The sequence below is a fragment of the Neoarius graeffei genome, chromosome 1 (assembly GCF_027579695.1).
Source record: "Neoarius graeffei isolate fNeoGra1 chromosome 1, fNeoGra1.pri, whole genome shotgun sequence".
Classification (NCBI taxonomy): Eukaryota; Metazoa; Chordata; class Actinopteri; order Siluriformes; family Ariidae; genus Neoarius; species Neoarius graeffei.
Window position 1 is genome coordinate 63828664 of NC_083569.1, and position 21389 is coordinate 63850052.

The following is a 21389-nucleotide window of genomic DNA, read 5'->3' on the forward strand; positions in this document are numbered from 1 at the left end:
TTTCTTTCTTTCTTTCTTTCTTTCTGTCTAAACACTTAGGCTATAGTGTTATAGGAAAATCGTCAGCTTAACCAGTACTTCCTTATCATTCATTATTTTTCCTATAACAGCACTCCCCATCATTGATTAATGATTTCTGACTTTCTGTTGATAATTGACATCATAACTTAAGCACTGTTTTATTAATTTTTGGATTTTGTATTCTTTCTGCTTAACCCTTTCTCAGGCTGAGGTTCCAGAAAAAATTAAGAAGTCGCAAGTTTGCACTGAGGAACGAGCACACTCAGACTTGACTGACAATCAAATAGATAAATCTCACAAAGGTTTCACAGGAAAGCAGAGGAGCTTGTTGAATGTCAGGGCAACAGGCATGCTTCCCAAAGAGGGAAAACAAAGACATATTGAACATTGCTGGTCAGAAAACAACACAAAAAAGGCTGTTACAGAAGAGGGTCTTGTTGGCCTAGAACTCCATGACAAAGTTTTGTCTCCAGAGAGAGCAGTCACAATGGAAGATAGCAAAGACTTGAAGATATACTCTGAGTGTGCAAGATGTATCTCAGGTGTGTATGTAGAGGCTACTAAAGAACGACTGTCAATCTACCAAGCCGAGAAAAAAAACATGATTACAAAAAGTACTGCATTCCAACTGCTGGAGGCTCAAGCATCCAATGGATATGTGATCGATCCAATCAGCAATCGAAAACTATCAGTTACTGAGGCTGTAGAAATGGGAGTGGTTAGCCTAGAGGTTAAAAAGAAGCTTCTCTCTGCTGAACGTGCTGTGACTGGATACAATGATCCATTCTCTGGTACGGTAATTTCTGTATTTCAGGCCATGAACAAGGGTCTGATCGTTAAATCTCATGGTATTCGTCTTTTGAAGTTTCAAATTGCCACAGGTGGAATCATTGACCCTAAAGACAAACACCGTCTTCCAGTGGAAGTGGCGTACAACCGTGGCCTTTTTGATGAAGAGATGAAGAGAATGCTTACTGACCCTTCTTGTGATACAAAAGGTTTCTTTGACCCAAACACAAAGAGGTGTCTGACTTACCCTCAGATGATGGAGCAATGCATAACTGACTCTGCAACCAAGCTTTCTTTCTTACTGCTGAAGGAGAAGGAGCAGGAAAGAAAGACATATTTATCTGTTTAGGAAAGTCTCATTGATCATCAGACATACTATATCATTACTGTGCCAAGGTCTTAACCACATGGAAAGAAAAGCTGGAAACAAAAATACTTTCATAAAGTAATGAAATTAAAAATTTCTACATTTAAAAACTACCATAAAGAAAACAAAGTCAATATTTGGTGAATATTTGACAACTCTTTGCCCTTAAAAATTCATCAGTAGTTTTGGGTACAAATTGTACAGTTTTGTAAGATAATTTGCTGGCATATTTTACTGAGCATCTCAGAGAATCTGCCACAGTTCTGGAGACTTTGACTGCTGCACTTGCTTCTGTTTTGCAGATAATCCCTAACAGCCTTCTTTATGTTTTTGTTTGAAAATTGGCATACTATATAATACAGTCACCTCTGAAAGTATTGGAACTGCAAGGCCAATTCTTTTGTTTTTGCTATAAACTGAAGACATTTGGACTTGAGATCAAAATATGAATATGAGATGATCGATCAGAATTTCAGCTTTCATTGCCTGATATTTACAACTAGATGTGTTAAGAGACATTTTTGTCTTTATGCACACATTTTTCAAGTGATCAGAAATATTGGAACACGACTGCCGAGTGTTTCTTGTTGCCGAAGTGTGCCCTGTTAAATTGATTGTTTAAACAGTTAATAGTTCTGAACGTTTACTCTTGGTTTGAGCCCTGGGATTTGCCCACAAAGACAAAAATAAAAGAATCCATCTTGTTTTTCCAATCTGTTTGGAAGGGACTGTATGTTACTTTCTTTACTGAACTACAAATATTGTTCTGTAATTTTTTTTTGTTCGAAAAGTAATATTTGGAAATCTAAAATGGTTTTACTGACCCAATAATGCAGAAATAAACATCCAAGACATAATTTGTAGGAAAAATAGGGTGCCTAAGACTTTTGCACAGTACACTATATCACCAAAGGTTTTTGGACACCTGACCATTACACCCATATGTGGGCCTTCCTCAAACTGTTGGCACAAACCTGGAAGTACATTAATGTCTAAAAGTCTTTCTATTGCTGTAGCATTACAGTTTCCAAATTCAACTAAGAAGCCCTGTTCTAACACAAGGGAGGTCAATAAACATGATTTGCCAAAGTTAGAGTAGAAGACCTCAAGTGGCCTGCATAGAGCCCTGACCTTAATATCACTGAACACAATGATAACTGTCCAAAAGTCTGGACATTAGTATGACACTGATGTCGTCATCATCATCTTCATAGACCAGTCTGTACATAAACCAGTCTGCAGCGGACCAGTTTCGTGCAGGCACCCTGCCCATCACTTAATTTGCAGACAGGCAATTTGAATCACATTCATCTTCTTTTGGGTCCACTTCATCATATCCCATGAGCCCATTTCTCTCTATCAGGACCTCAGCAATAACCTGGACTGATCCAACAGAGTAAATGGGTCCACTTGGGATCCTAGATCCAGCTACTCACAAGAAGGTTATCAGTTACGGAGGCCACACACCAAAATCTAGTCCAGTAATGAAATTCAGTGTTACTGGGGAAGCCATGACCTATAGGTTAGAGAAGCAGGGTTTGGGACCAAAATGTTTGGGACCACAAGGTTGCTGGTTTGATTCCCTGGATCAGCCGAAATGGCTGAAGTGCCCTTGAGCAAGGCACCTAACTCCAAATGCTTCCCAGGCTGCTCTGGTTATAGTGTACATCCCTCTGGATAAGAGTGTCTGCTCAATGCCTGCAATGTAATGTAATGATCAAAGACAGTTTGAGGGCATCACAGACCTAAATACTGGAGTGAAATACAGCAAAAACTTTGCCTGTAAATTTGAAGCTGTCTTATAAAGGTGTCTCATGGCAGAAGGATCTGGTTTATGTTTACTGAAGGCATGACCACAGTGTACTGTATAGCCTTTACCATATCAGTGGTTCTGGATCAGCCTCATGTTCCAGCCCTGGCTCGGGAACTGGTTCAAGGTCTGTCTTGAGATGAGGAAGCTTTAATGCTACTGGGTCTACTTTTCCAAAAGTTTCTCCACATCTTCCTACGTCTCTCCAAACTTTGGCTGACAGTGCAGTTCAAGAGTGAACAGTGGACTGAATACACAAAATAAAGCAGGCTCTAACAGCATTAGCACTCAGAAGAAAATGTTGCTTTAAGGACAAGAAAATATTACCACTGTCAGAAGCACAGTGCTTTTTTTAATTGTTTTTTTTTTTTTTTTTCAAAAAAATCATTCTGATCTGCATGTAGTTATTATGGGGCTTGTAACTTCTGATGTATCCTACTGACTTACATGTTTCTTTTCATAGCAGATTGTTGTAGGGTTTGTTTGGTGTTTTTCTTTTGTTACATTACATATAACTGGTAAAATCATGCTTTTTGTGTAATAAAAAGATAATACAGTGGAATCTTGTTTTTTATTATTACTGTTATCAGCATCATTAGTATATCTGCTCTTGGATATTTCCTTTTCCATGAAGCATACTTAATGTCATAATGTTAAAGTTAAATTTTAAATTTAACAGTTAAATTGTATGTTAAATTTTTTCCTATAGAATATTGTTTCTAAAATGAATCACAAGGTCTTGTGTGTGGAATTTTCGATACAAAATTCCAAGGCTATAGATAAAGTGAATGTGTAAATAAACTATTTTAAAAATGGTTATTTTTGTCTGGATTTGGCATCTGTCTATAACATCTCTGTACCTCACCTTCACATGTCTGAAAATGGAAACAACATAGGATAATAGTAGTCCATGTCCATTATGATAAATTAACAATCAACTAAAATTCATTTTAAAAATTGTATTCATTAAAAGTCACTTCATGTCTTAAAGTAATGATGGATGTCGTTTCTCTTTACTGAGCTGAGCAGTTCTTGACATAATATGGATTACTACAGTTGTGGAATAGGGCTGTTTACTGTATTTTTATTATTTACTATTTACTGTTTGAGCTCAAATACGTTAAGAAGGCAAGAAATTGCACTAATTAACTTTTGACGAGGCACAGCTGTTAACTGAAAAGCATTCCATGTGACTACCTCATGAAGCTGGTTAAGATAATGCCAATAGTGTACAAAACGTCATCAAGGTAAACAGTGGGTACTTTGAAGAATCTAAAATATGAACAAAATTTTGGTTTTTTAACACTTTTTTTAAACATACAATTCCATATATGTTCCATATTTATTTATTGTTTTGATGTCTTCAGTATTGTTCTACAATGTAGAAAATAGTCAACATACAGAAATGAGTAGGTGAATGAGGAGGTGTGTCCAAAACTTTGACTGGTACTTTAAACTTTCAAAAAACACAATATTTCTATTAATATGGGACAATTTATTTTTTAAACAGTGGTGTTATACTGTTGATGCCCAGCATTGTTATATGTTACCTCTGGGTGATATTATTTGTAAATATTAGTTTCCACTGTTATGCTGATGACACACAGTTGTATGTTTCTGCAAAACCAGATGAGACACCAGCTTAATAGAATTGAGGAATGTGTAAAGGACATTAGACACTAGATGCTTATTAACTTCCTTCGGCTTAACTCTGACAAGACTGAAGTACTTGTACTAGGACCACATGCAGCTAGAAGTAAGTTTTCTGATTACACAGTAACTCTGGATGGCCTTTCTGTTTCTTCACATGCAGCAGTAAAATACCTTGGGGTGATTATTGGCCCCAGTCTTTCATTCGAGACTCACATTGATAACATTACCTGGATAGTGGTTAGTGCTGTAGTGGTTAGTGCTGTCGCTTCACAGCAAGAAGGTCCAGGTTCGAGCCCCGTGGCCGGCAAGGGCCTTTCTGTGCGGAGTTTGCATACTCTCCCCGTATCCGCGTGGGTTTCCTCCGGGTGCTCCGGTTTCCCCCACAGTCCAAAGACATGCAGGTCAGGTTAACTGGTGACTCTAAATTGACCATAGATGTGAGTGTGAATGGTTGTCTGTGTCTATGTGTCAACCCTTTGATGACCTGGCGACTTGTCCAGGGTGTACCCCGCCTTTTGCCCGTAGTCAGCTGGGATAGGCTCCCTCTTGCCTGCGACCCTGTAGAACAGGATAAAGCAGCTAGAGATAATGAGATGAGATGAGAAATTTAATGTCACTACATGACGCAGAAAAACTAGTACATACTTTCATTACCTCCAGGTTGGATTATTGTAATGCCTTACTGTCTGGATGTTCCAATAAGTGCATAAACAAGATCCAGTTAGTTCAAAATGCAGCAGCAAGAGTCCTTACTAGAACTAGAAAATATGACCACATCACCCCTGTCTTATCCACACTGCATTGGCTCCCAATCAAATTTCGTATTGATTATAAAATACTACTATTGGCCTTTAAAACACTGACTGGTCTTGCACCACAGTACCTGAGTGAACTTCTGGTCCTTTATGACCTGCCACGCCAACTTAGATCAAAAGGTGCAGGCTATCTGCTGGTACCTCATATAGTGAAGGTAACATCAGGGGGCAGAGCCTTTTCTTACAAAGCCCCACAGTTATGAAACAGCCTTCCAAGTAATGTTCAGGAATCAGACACAGTCTCAACATTTAAGTCGAGGCTGAAAACATATCTGTTTAGTCAAGCCTTTTGTTAATGGTGCTTATGAGGTAAAGGTGTAGATCTGGAGGGTCCTCAGACATAGTGTTTTGGTAAACTGGGATGTATGGATGCTGTCAGTCCCCCACTCGCTTGCTCACCCAAGTTTGTTGATGGTGTAGTGGCTGTTGCTTTATGTCCCGGGGCTCCCTCATCCCTGTGTTACCTTCTGGTTCTCTCTTTTTAGCTATGCTGTCATAGTTAGTTTTGCCAGAGTCCCTGCTTGTACTCAGCACAAAATGTATACTGTACCTACTTATTCAGGTGACATTGGGCATACCTAACAATCTGTGTTTTCTCGCTCCCCCCCCAAAAAAAAAAAAAAAAACCTGTCCCTCTGAGTTACATGTCAATCCTGGGATTAAGGTGCTGACCTCTTCTGCTCCTCGGACCTGCCTGATCCATCCTTATGCCCTAAGTCTGGTTGGAGTCTCATCACATCGCTCCTGCGGAGGACGGCCCCATATGGACAGTTGAAACTCACACTTGGAAGACACTCTGGACACTTACAGTAATGCTTTTGTGGCTGAGGACTACAGTTGGCTTGCTAACTTTAGGACTGCAGTTGTCATGAACAGTTTTGCACTCAAGTTTCCATTAATGAAGAGTTTATAACATCAACGAAACTGTCTTCATGTTAAAACTGTTAATGTTATAGTCATGTTGTCTGTTGTTGTCCAGGTGAGGATGGGTTCCCTTTTGAGTCTGGTTCCTCTCGAGGTTTCTTCCTCGTGTCGTCTGGGGGAGTTTTTCCTTGCCACCGTTGCCACAGGCTTGCTCATTGGGGATAGATTAGGGATAAAATTGGCTCATGTCTTGGGTAATTCAGATTCTGTAAAGCTGCTTTGGGACAATGTCTACTGTTAAAAGCACTGTACAAACAAACTTGACTTGACATGACATTGTTAAAACACTCCATAGCATTTAGCTGGTTTCTGGATTTAAAGCATTTGAAGTGCATGCAAGTTCATTTTTGTTGTTATATCAGAGGCTTTTGTAAACAAATGTTGGGAGTGTTCATTTGTTATCTTCTGTTGCATTCTCTTTTTTCGCCACATGACCACAGTCTACCTCCGTGACACTGTCTGTGGTTGACGTTGCAGGCTGGTGTCTCAGCACTCCAACTCCAACCATTTTGTTTTCTGCCATTGTAAGATGAAGCACAGTGCTCCCAATGTGGATTTTTTTTTTGTCAAAACCATTGCCTATTAGCTAGGTTGATGTGTATACTTTTCTGCAGGATGCAGGATCCAAAGCAGTCAGCACAGACTCATACTGACTAAGAACTGCATGTATAGCAGGGGTCTGAACATTCCATCTGGTGGGGCAAAGAGGCTTCAAACAGGTGAAATTGTGTTGTTCTAATAGATTGCCTTGAATTTGCCAGACAGATGTTAAAAGTAGGCTACCTAATTAATGAACTAAACCCAGTGTGTAAAAAGTTATCCTTTTCATTTTTAGAGCTCTTTGAATTTGATGGTATTTATTTGGACCTGAAATGAGTTGTGGCCCCTTTGTTGCCTCACTGGAAAAATAAATAAATAAATAAATAAATAAATTCCTAGAATTGCCATTGCTTTGACATACATATCAATTTGGCGTATGTTGATTACTTTAATGGTAAAATATAAAGTGTAATTCTGGATTATTATCCCTTTAATTTTCAATAACGGCCCTATTCTCACCCACCTCCAAGTCACCTACTCCTGCATCATCTTCCTGTTATCCCCATCAATCTCTCTTTTCTTTGAATCCATTAGAGTAAATATGTGACTACATACAGTATCTTGCAAAAGTATTCATCCCCCTTGGTGTTTGTCCTGTTTTGTTGCATTGCATGATGGAATTAAAATGGATTTTGGGAGGGTTAGCACCATTTGATTTACACAACATGCCTACCACTTTAATGTTGAAAATTGTTGTTTTACTGTGACACAAGCAATAAATATAATGAAAAAAAAACAACAACCCAGAAATCTGGAGTGTGCATAGGTATTCACCCCCTTTTGTATGAAATCCCTAAAAAAAGAGCTGGTCCAACCAATTTACTTCATAAGTCACATAAATAGGTGATTAAGATCCACCTGTGTGCAATCAAAGGCCCTGTTTACATTATTTCGAATCAGCGGATCATCAGATTAACGTTTTTAAAACGATTCGCGTACACACAAAAAATTTCTGTGCCCGCAACAAAACCGTTCCCCGTGCACACAGCAACGCCAATACACGGATACGCTAATCACATGACTAATTAGACGGCACGTCACATGATCCCAGTGCATATCGGGCATGCGCAAGTCACTCACCACTTGCAAGCACATAAAGTGTGTGAGAGAGTGAGTGAGCGAGTGAGAGAGAGAGAGTGAGCAAGAGAGTGTGAGAGAGAGGAGAGAGAGAGAAAGAGAGAGCAAGCGAGTGAGAGAGCATAAGAATCAAAATTTGAAGTTCTTTATGGAAATCAGGGACGCTGTGTCATTGGGACTAAAGAGGAGAAGGTTTTTCAGCAGTCGCGTCACATGACCAACGTGGCATGACCAACGCCAGCGAATCAGGAAGGTGGATGTCACAGTGACGTTGTCCAATGACGACGTCAGCTAGAGCTCAGCACTGCGTATCCTTGTTCCTCAATGTTTACACAGCACCGGATCAGATACGTACTGGGTTGAATACAGTGGTGCTTGAAAGTTTGTGAACCCTTTAGAATTTTCTATATTTCTGCATAAATAGGACTTAAAACATCATCAGATTTTCACACAAGTCCAACAAGTAAATAAAGAGAACCCAGTTAAACAAATGAGACAAAAATAAGATACTTGGTCATTTATTTATTGAGGAAAATGATCCAATATTACATATCTGTGAGTGGCAAAAGTATGTGAACCTTTGCTTTCAGTATCTGGTGTGACCCCCTTGTGCAGCAATAACTGCAACTAAATGTTTCCGGTAACTCTTGATCAGTCCTGCACACCGGCTTCGAGGAATTTTAGCCCATTCCTCCGTACAGAACAGTTTCAACTCTGGGATGTTGGTGGGTTTCCTCACATGAACTGCTTGCTTCAGGTTCTTCCACAACATTTTGATTGGGTTAAGGTCAGGACTTTGACTTGGCCATTCCAAAACATTAACTTTATTCTTCTTTAACCATTCTTTAGTAGAACGACTTGTGTGCTTCGGGTCATTGTCTTGCTGCATGACCCACCTTCTCTTGAGATTCAGTTCATGGACAGATGTCCTGACATTTTCCTTTAGAATTCGCTGGTATAATTCAGAATTCATTGTTCCATCAGTGATGGCAAGCCATCCTGGCCCAGATGCAGCAAAACAGGCCCAAACCATGATACTACCACCACCATGTTTCACAGATGGGATAAGGTTCTTATGCTGGAATGCAGTGTTTTCCTTTCTCCAAACATAATGCTTCTCATTTAAACCAAAAAGTTCTATTTTGGTCTCATCCAGCCACAAAACATTTTTCCAATAGCCTTCTGGTGTTAGGGTATTGCTGGGATTCGAACCTGGTTCGTTGGTGTGATAATCCAGCAAACCCCCACTAGGCCACCAGGGGAATGACTCAAATGCAGAGGCGTGAGGCGGAAGTAGAAAAAGAATCAAAAGGTTTATTTAAACTATATACACTATATACAGGGCAAAACAAAAGACAAAAAAAAACCAAAGAGTATAATCCAAAAGAAAAGCAAAGTGCAAAAATTCAAAAGCTAAGAAGATCAAAAAACACAGTACAAAGGAAACTGGAGATAAACATAACAGCACAAAGACTCCGTGACAAGAGGACTGAACTCAGGGGTATAAATAGACAAACTAATTAAGGACACAGGTGAAGATAATTAGGCAATTAACACAAACACAAAACACAGGAACAGTGGCGGCCTCTAGAGGCCAAAATAAACATGACATGAAAAGGAAATAACAGCGGCCTCTAGAGGCCAAAACAGTCCTAGTCCTAACAGGACCCCCCCCTCTAGGAGCGTCTCCTGACGTTCCCAGGGCGATCCGGATGGGCCGAATGGAAGTCCCGACATAGTTCTTTATCAAGGACATCCCGAGCAGGAACCCAGCAGCGCTCCTCAGGACCATAGCCCTCCCAGTCCACCAGATATTGCAACCCGCCGCGGACCCGGCGGGAGTCAAGCAGGCGATTCACAGTGAACACAGTCTGCCCCTGGAATATGCGGGGGGGTGGGGGGTTCCTAGGGGCAGGGGCATACGTAGACGTCAGTACGGGCCGTAACAGGGAAACATGGAAAGTGGGGTTGATCCTCAGAGTCCGGGGCAACTGGAGCCGGTAGGAGACAGGGTTCACCCTGCGCACCACCTTGAAGGGGCCAATGTAGCGAGGAGCAAGCTTGCGGTTCTCCACCCGCAGTGGAAGGTCCTTAGTGGACAGCCAAACACGCTGCCCAGGGCGGAAAGCGTGTGCAGGTCTTCTATGGCGGTTGGCCTGAGTCTGGTTGGTTCTGGAGGTCTGTATGAGGGTCTTCCTGACCTTGATCCAGGTCTTGCGACACCGTCTCACATATTGGTTGACCGAGGGCACCCCCGCGTCCTCCTCCTGGTCCGGGAACAGAGGTGGCTGGAACCCGAATTGGCACTGGAATGGCGACAGCTTGGTGGCCGATGACTGCAGGGTGTTGTGGGCGTACTCCGCCCATGGCAGCCAGGTGCTCCACGATGTCGGGTTATCCATAGCCAGGCCTCGCAGGGTGGTTTCCAGGTCCTGGTTGAGCCTCTCCGTCTGACCATTGGACTGTGGGTGAAACCCAGAGGAGAGGCTGGCAGTGGCTCCGATGACCTTGCAGAACCCGTGCCACACTCGGGAGGAGAACTGGGGCCCTCGGTCTGAGACGATGTCCTGTGGAAGACCAAAGACTCGGAAGACATGATTAAACAAAAGTTTCGCAGTTTCAAGAGCAGAGGGGAGTTTGCACAGTGGTATGAAGCGGCAGGCCTTGGAGAATCTGTCAACTAAGACCAAAATGACCGTGTTACCTTGTGACTCAGGGAGACCCGTGATAAAGTCGACTGCCACGTGGGACCAGGGACGCCGGGGAATGGTCAGAGGATGCAGGAGACCCTGGGGACGCTGTCGTGGGTTCTTGGTTCTGGTGCAAACCTCACAGGACAGGACAAATGACCTTACTTCCTTCTCCATGTTAGGCCACCAGAAGCGTCTTTTCAGGAAGTCCAGGGTCCTCCGAGCTCCCGGGTGGGCGGTGAGAGGGGAAGAGTGACCCCACTGGAGAACCTTGGCCCGGGCTTGATGTGGGACGTACAAGAGGCCTGGTGGCCCCGTCCCAGGACCGGGGTCCTGGCGTTGGGCTCGTCGGACAGCCTCCTCAATACCCCAGCGGACAGGGGCCACAATCCGGGACACAGGGATAATAGGCCCGACTTCATTCTCCCTGTTAGTGGCAGAGAACAGTCTGGACAGTGCATCAGGTTTGGTGTTCTTGGAGCCGGGGCGGTATGAGAGGGTGAAGTCAAACCGACTGAAAAACAGGGCCCACCTAGCCTGTCGAGGGTTCAGTCTCTTGGCTTGCTGGAGGTACTCCAGGTTCTTGTGGTCAGTCCAAACCAGGAATGGATGTTGTGCTCCCTCCAGCCAGTGCCTCCACTCCTCAAGGGCCAGTTTGACCGCTAGCAGTTCTCGATCCCCCACATCGTACCGGGACTCAGCAGGACTCAGGCGGTGGGAGAAGTAAGCGCAGGGGTGCAGCTTTCCTTCCGAACGTTGAGAGAGCACCGCGCCGACACCACTGTCCGAGGCGTCCACCTCCACGATGAATGGTTGGGAGGTGTCCGGGAGAACCAGAATGGGTGCCGTGCAGAAGCGGTCCTTGAGGTCTTTGAACGCCTTTTCTGCCTGAGGAGACCAGCCATAAGATCCACCTGTCCCTTTGGTGAGGTCTGACATGGGTGCTGCCACAGAACTGAAGTTCCTGATGAACTTGCGGTAGAAGTTAGCGAATCCTAAGAACCGCTGAACCTCCTTAACGGACTTGGGAGTAGGCCAATCCCGGACGGCCAGGGTCTTGGCAGGGTCCATTTGGAGTTGGCCTGTCCGTACAATAAATCCCAGAAAGGAGACCTCGGGAACATGAAATTCGCATTTCTGGGCCTTGGCGAACAGATTGTTCTGTAGCAGCCTCTGGAGAACCTGGCGGACATGGTGGCGGTGCTCCTGCACGGTCTTGGAAAAGATAAGGATGTCGTCGAGGTAGACAAAAACGTATAGGTTAATCATGTCCCTTAAGACGTCGTTGATTAGGGCCTGAAAAACAGCTGGTGCGTTGGTGAGTCCGAAGGGCATCACCTGGTATTCGTAGTGCCCAGACGGGGTGTTAAAGGCAGTCTTCCACTCGTCTCCCTGTCGGATACGGATGAGGTGGTATGCGTTCCGTAGGTCCAACTTGGTGAAGACGGTGGCGCCTTGGAGCAGGTCGAAAGCTGTGGACATCAGCGGAAGGGGATATCGGTTGCGCACAGTGATCTTATTCAGGCCCCTGTAATCAATACATGGTCGGAGCCCCCCATCCTTCTTGCCGACAAAGAAGAAGCCGGCTCCAGCAGGTGAAGTGGAGGGTCGAATAAACCCAGAGACCAGGGCATCTTTGAGGTATTCCTCCATGGCCTTGCGTTCTGGCTGAGAGAGTGAAAACAGTCTGCCACGAGGAGGGGTAGTCCCAGGGAGCAAGTCGATGGCACAGTCGTAGGCCCGGTGCGGAGGAAGAACGGCGGCCCTGCTCTTGCTGAATACCTCCTTGAGATCCCAGTACTCTGTGGGAACTTGAGATAACTCGGTGAGATCAGGGGGCTCGGCAGGAGACACAGGAGAGCTAGAGAGCAGACAAGAGGCATGGCATGCAGGGCCCCATTCCACAACCTGGCTTGTTACCCAGTCTATGCGAGGGTTGTGGCGAGTAAGCCAAGGAAGGCCTAGAATAACTGGGAACTCAGGTGAAGGAATCAGGTGCAGGGATATTTCTTCCTTGTGACCTTGAGACTGGAGGAAAACTGGAGAAGTAACTTGGGTGACTCTTCCATCACCTAACGCTTGGCCATCGAGGGCAGACACAGACAGTGGGACTTCAAGAGGTGCAGTCGGAATATTGATGCTTTGGGCGAAGTGAATATCCATAAAGTTCCCAGCCGCCCCTGAGTCTATCAAAGCTTGACAAGAGTGGACAGACTCACCCCAGGAGATGGAGACCGGGATGTAGATTCCTTGGCCAGGGAGTCCGGGAGAGAGGGTAGGCCCCGTCACAACCCTCCCTCGGCTGGACGGGGCGGTCCTTTTCCCAAGAGTTCGGGACATGATGCTCGGAAGTGACCAGGCTTGCCACAGTAGATGCAGCACTTGTCCCTCCTTCTGCGCTCCCTCTCAGATGCGGAGAGGCGAGTACGACCCACTTGCATGGGTTCTGGACAGTCACTGAAGGAGGTAGACGGTCTCCAGGTAGAGGTAGGGAGGCTGGGGGGGCTCAAGGCTTGGTGGCGTTCTCTCATCCTGTTGTCCAGACGAATAGCATGTGAGATGAGGGTTTCGAGGTCACTTGGGCATCCAATAGAGGCCAGACCGTCCTTGATGGGGTCAGACAGACCATGGTGGAAGGCTGACACCAGGGCAGTCTCGTTCCATCCACTTACTGCTGCGAGTGTTCGGAACGAGATGGCGTAATCTGCGACGCTTCCTCCTTGCCGGATGGACATGAGCTTTCGGGCTGCGTCGGTACTGATGTCTGCCTGATCGAAGACCCGAAGCATCTCTTCAGAAAACAGCTGGAAATCAAAGCACTCAGGTCCCTGTCTTTGCCAGATAGCAGTAGCCCAGGCTCGCGCCTTACCAGCTAATAAGGTGATCACAAAGGCAATCTTGCGGCGATCCGTGGTGTAGGTGGTAGGCTGAAGCTCAAAGGTGAGTTGACACTGGGTAAGGAACTCTCGGCACTCACTGTGCTTGCCGTCATACCTCTGTGGTGCAGGAAGGCTGGGTTCGCGAGGTGAAGAAGGCAGCATTGCAGGAGGCACTGGAGCAGGAGTGGGAGCTGGATCAGGAGCAGGAACTGGATCAGGAGCAGGAGATGCAGGCAGAGATGTCAGCTGTGCCAGGGTTTTCCCAATTTGCTGAAGCAGTTCCTCGTGGCGAGCGAGGGCCTCACGTTGGCTGGTGAGCGTACATCCATGAGCGTCCATGGTCGCTCCGAAGCGTGTCAAAGCTGCCATAATTCCCTGAAGGTTGGCCGGGTAGACAGTTGAAGCAGCCTCTGCTGAGTCGGTCATGACGGAGTCTTTCTGTTAGGGTATTGCTGGGATTCGAACCTGGTTCGTTGGTGTGATAATCCAGCAAACCCCCACTAGGCCACCAGGGGAATGACTCAAATGCAGAGGCGTGAGGCGGAAGTAGAAAAAGAATCAAAAGGTTTATTTAAACTATATACACTATATACAGGGCAAAACAAAAGACAAAAAAAAACCAAAGAGTATAATCCAAAAGAAAAGCAAAGTGCAAAAATTCAAAAGCTAAGAAGATCAAAAAACACAGTACAAAGGAAACTGGAGATAAACATAACAGCACAAAGACTCCGTGACAAGAGGACTGAACTCAGGGGTATAAATAGACAAACTAATTAAGGACACAGGTGAAGATAATTAGGCAATTAACACAAACACAAAACACAGGAACAGTGGCGGCCTCTAGAGGCCAAAATAAACATGACATGAAAAGGAAATAACAGCGGCCTCTAGAGGCCAAAACAGTCCTAGTCCTAACATCTGGCTTGTCCACATGTCTTTAGCAAACTGCAGATGAGCAGCAGTGTTCTTTTTGGAGAGCAGTGGTTTTCTCCTTGCAACCCTGCCATGCACACAATTGTTGTTCAGTGTTCTCCTGATGGTCAACTCATGAACATTAACATTAGCCAATGTGAGAGAGGACTTCACTTGTTTAGAAGTTACCCTGGGGTCCTTTGTGACCTCGCTGACTATTACACGCCTTGCTCTTGGAGTGATCTTTGTTGGTCGACCACTCCTGGGGAGGGTAACAATGGTCTTGAATTTCCTCCATTTGTACACAATCTGTCTGACTGTGGATTGCTCGAGTCCAAACTCTTTAGAGATGGTTTTGTAACCTTTTCTAGCCTGATGAGCATCAACAATGCTTTTTCTGAGGTCCTCAGAAATCTCCTTTGTTCGTGCCATGATACACTTCCACAAACATGTGTTGTGAAGATCAGACTTTGATAGATCCCTGTTCTTTAAATAAAGCAGGGTGCCCACTCACACCTGATTGTCATCCCATTGACTGAAAACGCCTGACTCTAATTTCACCTTCAAATTAACTGCTAATCCGAGAGGTTCACATACTTTTGCCACTCACAGATATGTAATATTGGATCATTTTCCTCAATAAATAAATGACCAAGTATAATATTTTTTTCTCATTTGTTTAACTGGGTTCTCTTTATCTACTTTTAGGACTTGTGTGAAACTCTGATGATGTTTTAGGTCATATTTATGCAGAAATATAGAAAATTCTAAAGGGTTCACAAACTTTCAAGCACCACTGTACGTGGGCCCTGGCAGATTCAAACTGTTCCGCCTGTGGAGTCGTTTCCCGGCGTTTTAATGTGCACGGACAGTGCATCCGCAACGACAACAATATGGATATGGTCTAATGTACAACTCCGATTCCAAAAAAGTTGGGACAAAGTACAAATTGTAAATAAAAACGGAATGCAATAATTTACAAATCTCAAAAACTGATATTGTATTCACAATAGAACATAGACAACATATCAAATGTCGAAAGTGAGACATTTTGAAATTTCATGCCAAATATTGGCTCATTTGAAATTTCATGACAGCAACACATCTCAAAAAAGTTGGGACAGGGGCAATAAGAGGCTGGAAAAGTTAAAGGTACGAAAAAGGAACAGCTGGAGGACCAAGTTGCAACTCCTTAGGTCAATTGGCAATAGGTCATTCACATGACTGGATATAAAAAGAGCATCTTGGAGTGGCAGCGGCTCTCAGAAGTAAAGGTGGGAAGAGGATCACCAATCCCCCTAATTCTGCGCCAACAAATAGTGGAGCAATATCAGAAAGGAGTTCGACAGTGTAAAATTGCAAAGAGTTTGAACATATCATCATCTACAGTGCATAATATCATCAAAAGATTCAGAGAATCTGGAAGTATGTGCGTAAGGGTCAAGGCCGGAAAACCATACTGGGTGCCTGTGATCTTCGGGCCCTTAGACGGCACTGCATCACATACAGGCATGCTTCTGCATTGGAAATCACAAAATGGGCTCAGGAATATTTCCAGAGAACATTATCTGTGAACACAATTCACCGTGCCATCCGCCGTTGCCAGCTAAAACTCTATAGTTCAAAGAAGAAGCTGTATCTAAACATGATCCAGAAGCGCAGACGTCTTCTCTGGGCCAAGGCTCATTTAAAATGGACTGTGGCAAAGTGGAAAACTGTTCTGTGGTCAGATGAATCAAAATTTGAAGTTCTTTATGGAAATCAGGGACGCCGTGTCATTTGGACTAAAGAGGAGAAGGACGACCCAAGTTGTTATCAGCGCTCAGTTCAGAAGCCTGCATCTCTGATGGTATGGGGTTGCATTAGTGCGTGTGGCATGGGCAGCTTACACATCTGGAAAGACACCATCAATGCTGAAAGGTATATCCAGGTTCTAGAGCAACATATGCTCCCATCCAGACGATGTCTCTTTCAGGGAAGACCTTGCATTTTCCAACATGACGATGCCAAACCACATACTGCATCAATTACAGCATCATGGCTACGTAGAAGAAGGGTCCGGGTACTGAACTGGCCAGCCTGCAGTCCAGATCTTTCACCCATAGAAAACATTTGGTGCATCATAAAATGGAAGATACGACAAAAAAGACCTAAGACAGTTGAGCAACTAGAATCCTACATTAGACAAGAATGGGTTAACATTCCTATCCCTAAACTTGAGCAACTTGTCTCCTCAGTCCCCAGACGTTTGTTGTAAAGAGAAAAGGGGATGTCTCACTGTGGTAAACATGGCCTTGTCCCAACTTTTTTGAGATGTGTTGTCGTCATGAAATTTAAAATCACCTAATTTTTCTCTTTAAATGATACATTTTCTCAGTTTAAACATTTGATATGTCATCTATGTTCTATTCTGAATAAAATATGGAATTTTGAAACTTCCACATCATTGCATTCCGTTTTTATTTACAATTTGTACTTTGTCCCAACTTTTTTGGAATCGGGGTTGTAAACACCACCACACAAGCACAATTCACAGTTCCCACCAAACGCTGTAGTAAATGCATGCGGGTCGTTTCTGACCCATGTGTGTAAACTTGATGTAGAATTACAAAAGCTGTGCTTGTTCATAACTTAAGAAAGGAAAAATAAAAATGATGATTTGTGCTAAACAAAAACAAGATATTTACTGCATATTTGGAAAAGTAAATGACAAAATGAATTGATTTCAAAAGTATATCATAGAAACAGCCATACATGAAATAACCTGGAAAATGAATGCAGGCCGTTTTTGACCCATGCTGTGCATTAGAAGGGTAGTGATACAAAAAGGGTTTTTATTCAAAAAGTAAGAAAGGAAAAAATAAAATAAGGATGTATGATGATCAAAAACAAGTTAATTGAGGAATACCTTGAATACTGAATGATGGAATTAATTTATTGCAAAGATATAGAAGATAAAAACTCAGCCGGGTCACTTTTGACCCATGTTTTGCATCAAAGGGTTAAGCCATACACTCCACAGAGCAGGGCTTTATGGAAGAGTGGCCAGAAAAAAGCCATTGCTGAAAAAACATGTTTGGAGTTTGCCCAACAGCATGTGACAGACTCCCCAAACACATGGAAGAAGATTCTCTGGTCAAATGAGACTAAAATTGATCTTTTTGGCCATCGTGGGAAATGGCATGTGTGGCACAAACCCAACACCCTGAGAACACCATTCCTACAGTGAAGCATGGTGGTGCTGCTATGGGGATATTTTTCATCTGCAGGGACGAGAAAGGTGGTCAGGACTGAAAGAAAGATGGATGGCACTAAATACAGGGCAATTCTGGAGGAACTGTTTGAGTCAGCCAGAGGTTTGAGACTGGGACGAAGGTTCAAGTTCCAGCAGGACAACGACCCTAAACATACTGCTAAAGCTGTAGTGGACTGGTTTAAAGGAAAACATTTAAATATCTTGGAATGGCCTAATCAAAGCCCAGACTTCAATCCAATTAAGAATCTGTGGCATAACTTAAAGATTGCTGTACACCAACACAGCCCATCTAACTTGAAGGAGTTGGAGACTGGCTAGATGTGCTAAGCTAATAGAGACATACTGCAAGAGACTTGCAGCTGTAATTGCAGCAAAAGGCTCTACAAAGTATTGACTTTTTTGGGGGGGAGGGGGATACCTATGCACACTCCAGATTTCTGTTTTTTCATCTTAATTATTTTTGTGTCACAATAAAACAACAATTTTCACCTTTAAAGTTGTAGGCATATTGTGTAAATCAAATGGTACTAACCCTCCAAAAATCCATTTTAATTCCAGCTTGTAATGCAACAAAACAGGACAAACACAAAGGGGGATGAATAATTTTGCAAGACACTGTAGGCTAACTGGCTACTCTAAATTGCCCATAGGTGTGCATCCCAAGCCCAGAACTGGGAGGGTGGTGGCAGGAAGGGCATCTGGTGTAAAACTGTGCTCCAAATAATATGATATGTGGATCAGTTGTGTCCACATGGACCCTGGCCTGGCAATAGTGCTGGACAAGGAAGAAGAAGAATCATTTAATGTTTTGTGTGCCACTGAAGGAGCACAAGGTCATCTTGTTACCAACAGGTGTCACTAAATCATAAATGGCTCCTGCACATCAAATATCAGGGACAATTCTATCACAATCACCAAAACCACTGTTAGGAGAACTTATGTTATTTACTTTCTTCCAAAAGTTTATTCAACATTGATAAACCTCTTTCTTACATAGCAATGAGTACGCCATTGTCAATAATAATGGACTTGTGCTTTACAAAATATGTATTCTGAGTATATGCAGGGTTAAGAATAAGACAATAGTTACATAAAGAATTTTGGAAAAGGGATTAAACTAAATATGAATGCATAAAAAGTAATTAGGGACTTTGAGTAATTATGTAATTGTTTTGCTGCATTTCTCTGTAAATTGTCTTAAGCCTCACTCACAACCCGCTGTACGTGCTGCTACGGGCGGTCTACGGTAAAAAAAAAAATTGACAAAACCGTGCTTGAGACTTGCGCAACACTTGCATGTGTTCAGCGCCGTAGAAGGTTGCAGACTGCCCATGGAGACTTTTGGTCCTGCACATGCAAATTCTACGGGTCTTGCGACAAATCAAGAACGCATACACTACGTACGGGACCCGTACTCCTTTTGTGCGCCTGAACCAAGTCAGCAGTGCAGCTAGTAGGGGCTTTTTGCAATGACAGTAAGACTCATGAGTGACACACGGTCAGTGTATGAGTGACGTGCCTCAGAAGTACTACACAAGTATTCCACACTTGCAATTTGTGCAGCGCGCAAGACAGAGGTACATCTCACTTTCTACCCCTATGTGTGGCGTGCCCGCAGCGCACGCAACCTGCACGCAGCACACGTGACCTGCACGTGACACGAGGGGAAAGACTCTGGGTATATATATTGAGGAGGAACCAAGGAACTGATCATGTAGCATTGTAGAAAGGAAGAAGACCACCTCATTTGCTGTTTTTATTCGAGTATATGTTTAATTTACCATGCAAATATCAAATAATAAAACATGAGTATAAGGGAATAATGCATTTTATTACATTGTAAAAAAAATCCCAACTAAATAGCCCAACAGTTTGAGCACTGAAACACACTTTGACTCTGAGCTACTGTCCTGCTCCTGCTGAGTGGTGGGACGGGGTGTCAGGATGTCCTTGTCCTTATCACTGAGCATGGCACAATGGCCTGACAGCGATGATGGGATTGCACTTCTGGGCATCGTTAACTGAAACATACATAAAAATCAGCATATACGGTATAATATTAATTACATAAGCATATAGATACTGAAATTAATGTTTAAAGCATGTGTATTTACCTATGGAAATCCCTCTGGCGGGGTGCTGTGCCTTCTGCCAGCTTGAAGGCATACTTCTCCCTGTCCTTGCAGGGCTCGCCGGTGCTGCTACCATCATCATCAAATTCTTTCTCCTCCTCCCCCTCTGCTGTTTCAGGCTGGGTTACTTCACTTTTGCTCGCTTCTTCTTGGGTCCCATTTTCTCAACTTTAAACTGAAATTTTTTTTTTAATTTTCCCACAAAATATCCAATGTTCTTCAGCTGAAAGACAGATGCAGAATGCTGCAGACACGCTGGTTTTATACCCACTCCTGGCTTGCGTCACACACAAGTTATGAGTGATTGTAATGTGCTAATCACATGCATCACACATGCTTCACAAGTGCAGCCCGAACTCGTAGCACAGGAAACTGGTAAAATGCAAGTCTCACACGCTCCACACTCACTGGACACGCACTGATCACGTGCATCAGATATACGCTTTCCATGGGCTAATGGTGCAATTTTTTCCCACACCTCGAGGAAGTCAGCCATGCAACCTGTGCTTGACAAGTACTTTGCCTGTACTCCTCCCCCAAACTTTCCCCCGGGTTCACCGCAACCCTGCGGCATGGCTGCGAGCTACCAAACTCTGCGCCCCTTGCGTGTCCAGAACACTTACGGCGGGTTGTGAGAGAGGCTTAAGACAATGCCAAGCCACATTCTGCACGTGTTACAGCAGTATGGCTTTGAAGTAAGAATGCGACTGGGGCTGCTAAACTGGCCTGCCTGCCTCCCATTGAAATACATGGCACATTATTAAGTGCAAAACATGACAATGGAGACCTCGGACAGTTCAGCAACTGAAGTCGTAAATCAGGCAGGAATGGGAAAAAAATCACTTTCAAAACTTCAACAATTAATGCCTTCAATTCCCAAATGATTACTGGGTGTTGTAAAAAGAAAACGTGATGTAACACAGTAATAAACTTGCCCCTGTCCTACCTTTTTTGGAATGTATTGCAGGCATCAAATTCAGAATGAGTGTATATTTATAAAAAGTAATAAAGTTTATCAGTTTGAACATTAAATATCTTGTCTTTGTATTGTATTCAATTGAGTATAGGTCAAAAAGGATTTGCAAATCATTTCATTCTGCTTTTATTGATATTTTACACAGTGTCCCAACTTTTTTGGAATTGGGGTTGAACAAAATTAGCCTTGTGGAAAAGCCAATACACTGAAAGAGGAAAGACAGTAATTTGCAGTTATTTTTGCTTTGCACCAACAACTTCTAGGCTGAGCTGTCAATTTGTGAACATGCAAACTCCACACAGAAAGGCCTCCAGTCGACCGACAGGTTCCAACCCAGAACTTGCTTGCTGTGACATGAAAGTACTGACCACTGCACCACCATACTGCCCACAAATAAACTTTTTAGGAAATGACAATTAAGTAAAAGTATTCATGTTATTCATTATTTCACTTAATTCACACTTAGTTAAGTGTGATGATTACATGAT

The 21389-nt window shown here is 43.6% G+C and overlaps 1 protein-coding gene across 2 annotated transcripts in view; it reads left to right on the forward strand.

The window, feature by feature from the left end:
* The window catches only part of LOC132881484 (plectin-like), a 64035-nt gene extending 60427 nt beyond the window's left edge, over positions 1-3608 (forward strand). For both annotated transcript variants that reach the window (XM_060914018.1, XM_060914105.1), the window contains exon 16: positions 227-3608. In XM_060914018.1, the coding sequence (XP_060770001.1) occupies positions 227-1159 (933 nt within the window). In that variant the 3' untranslated portion in view covers positions 1160-3608. The remainder of the gene's footprint in view (positions 1-226) is intronic.
* The last annotated feature ends 17781 nt before the right edge of the window (positions 3609-21389 follow it).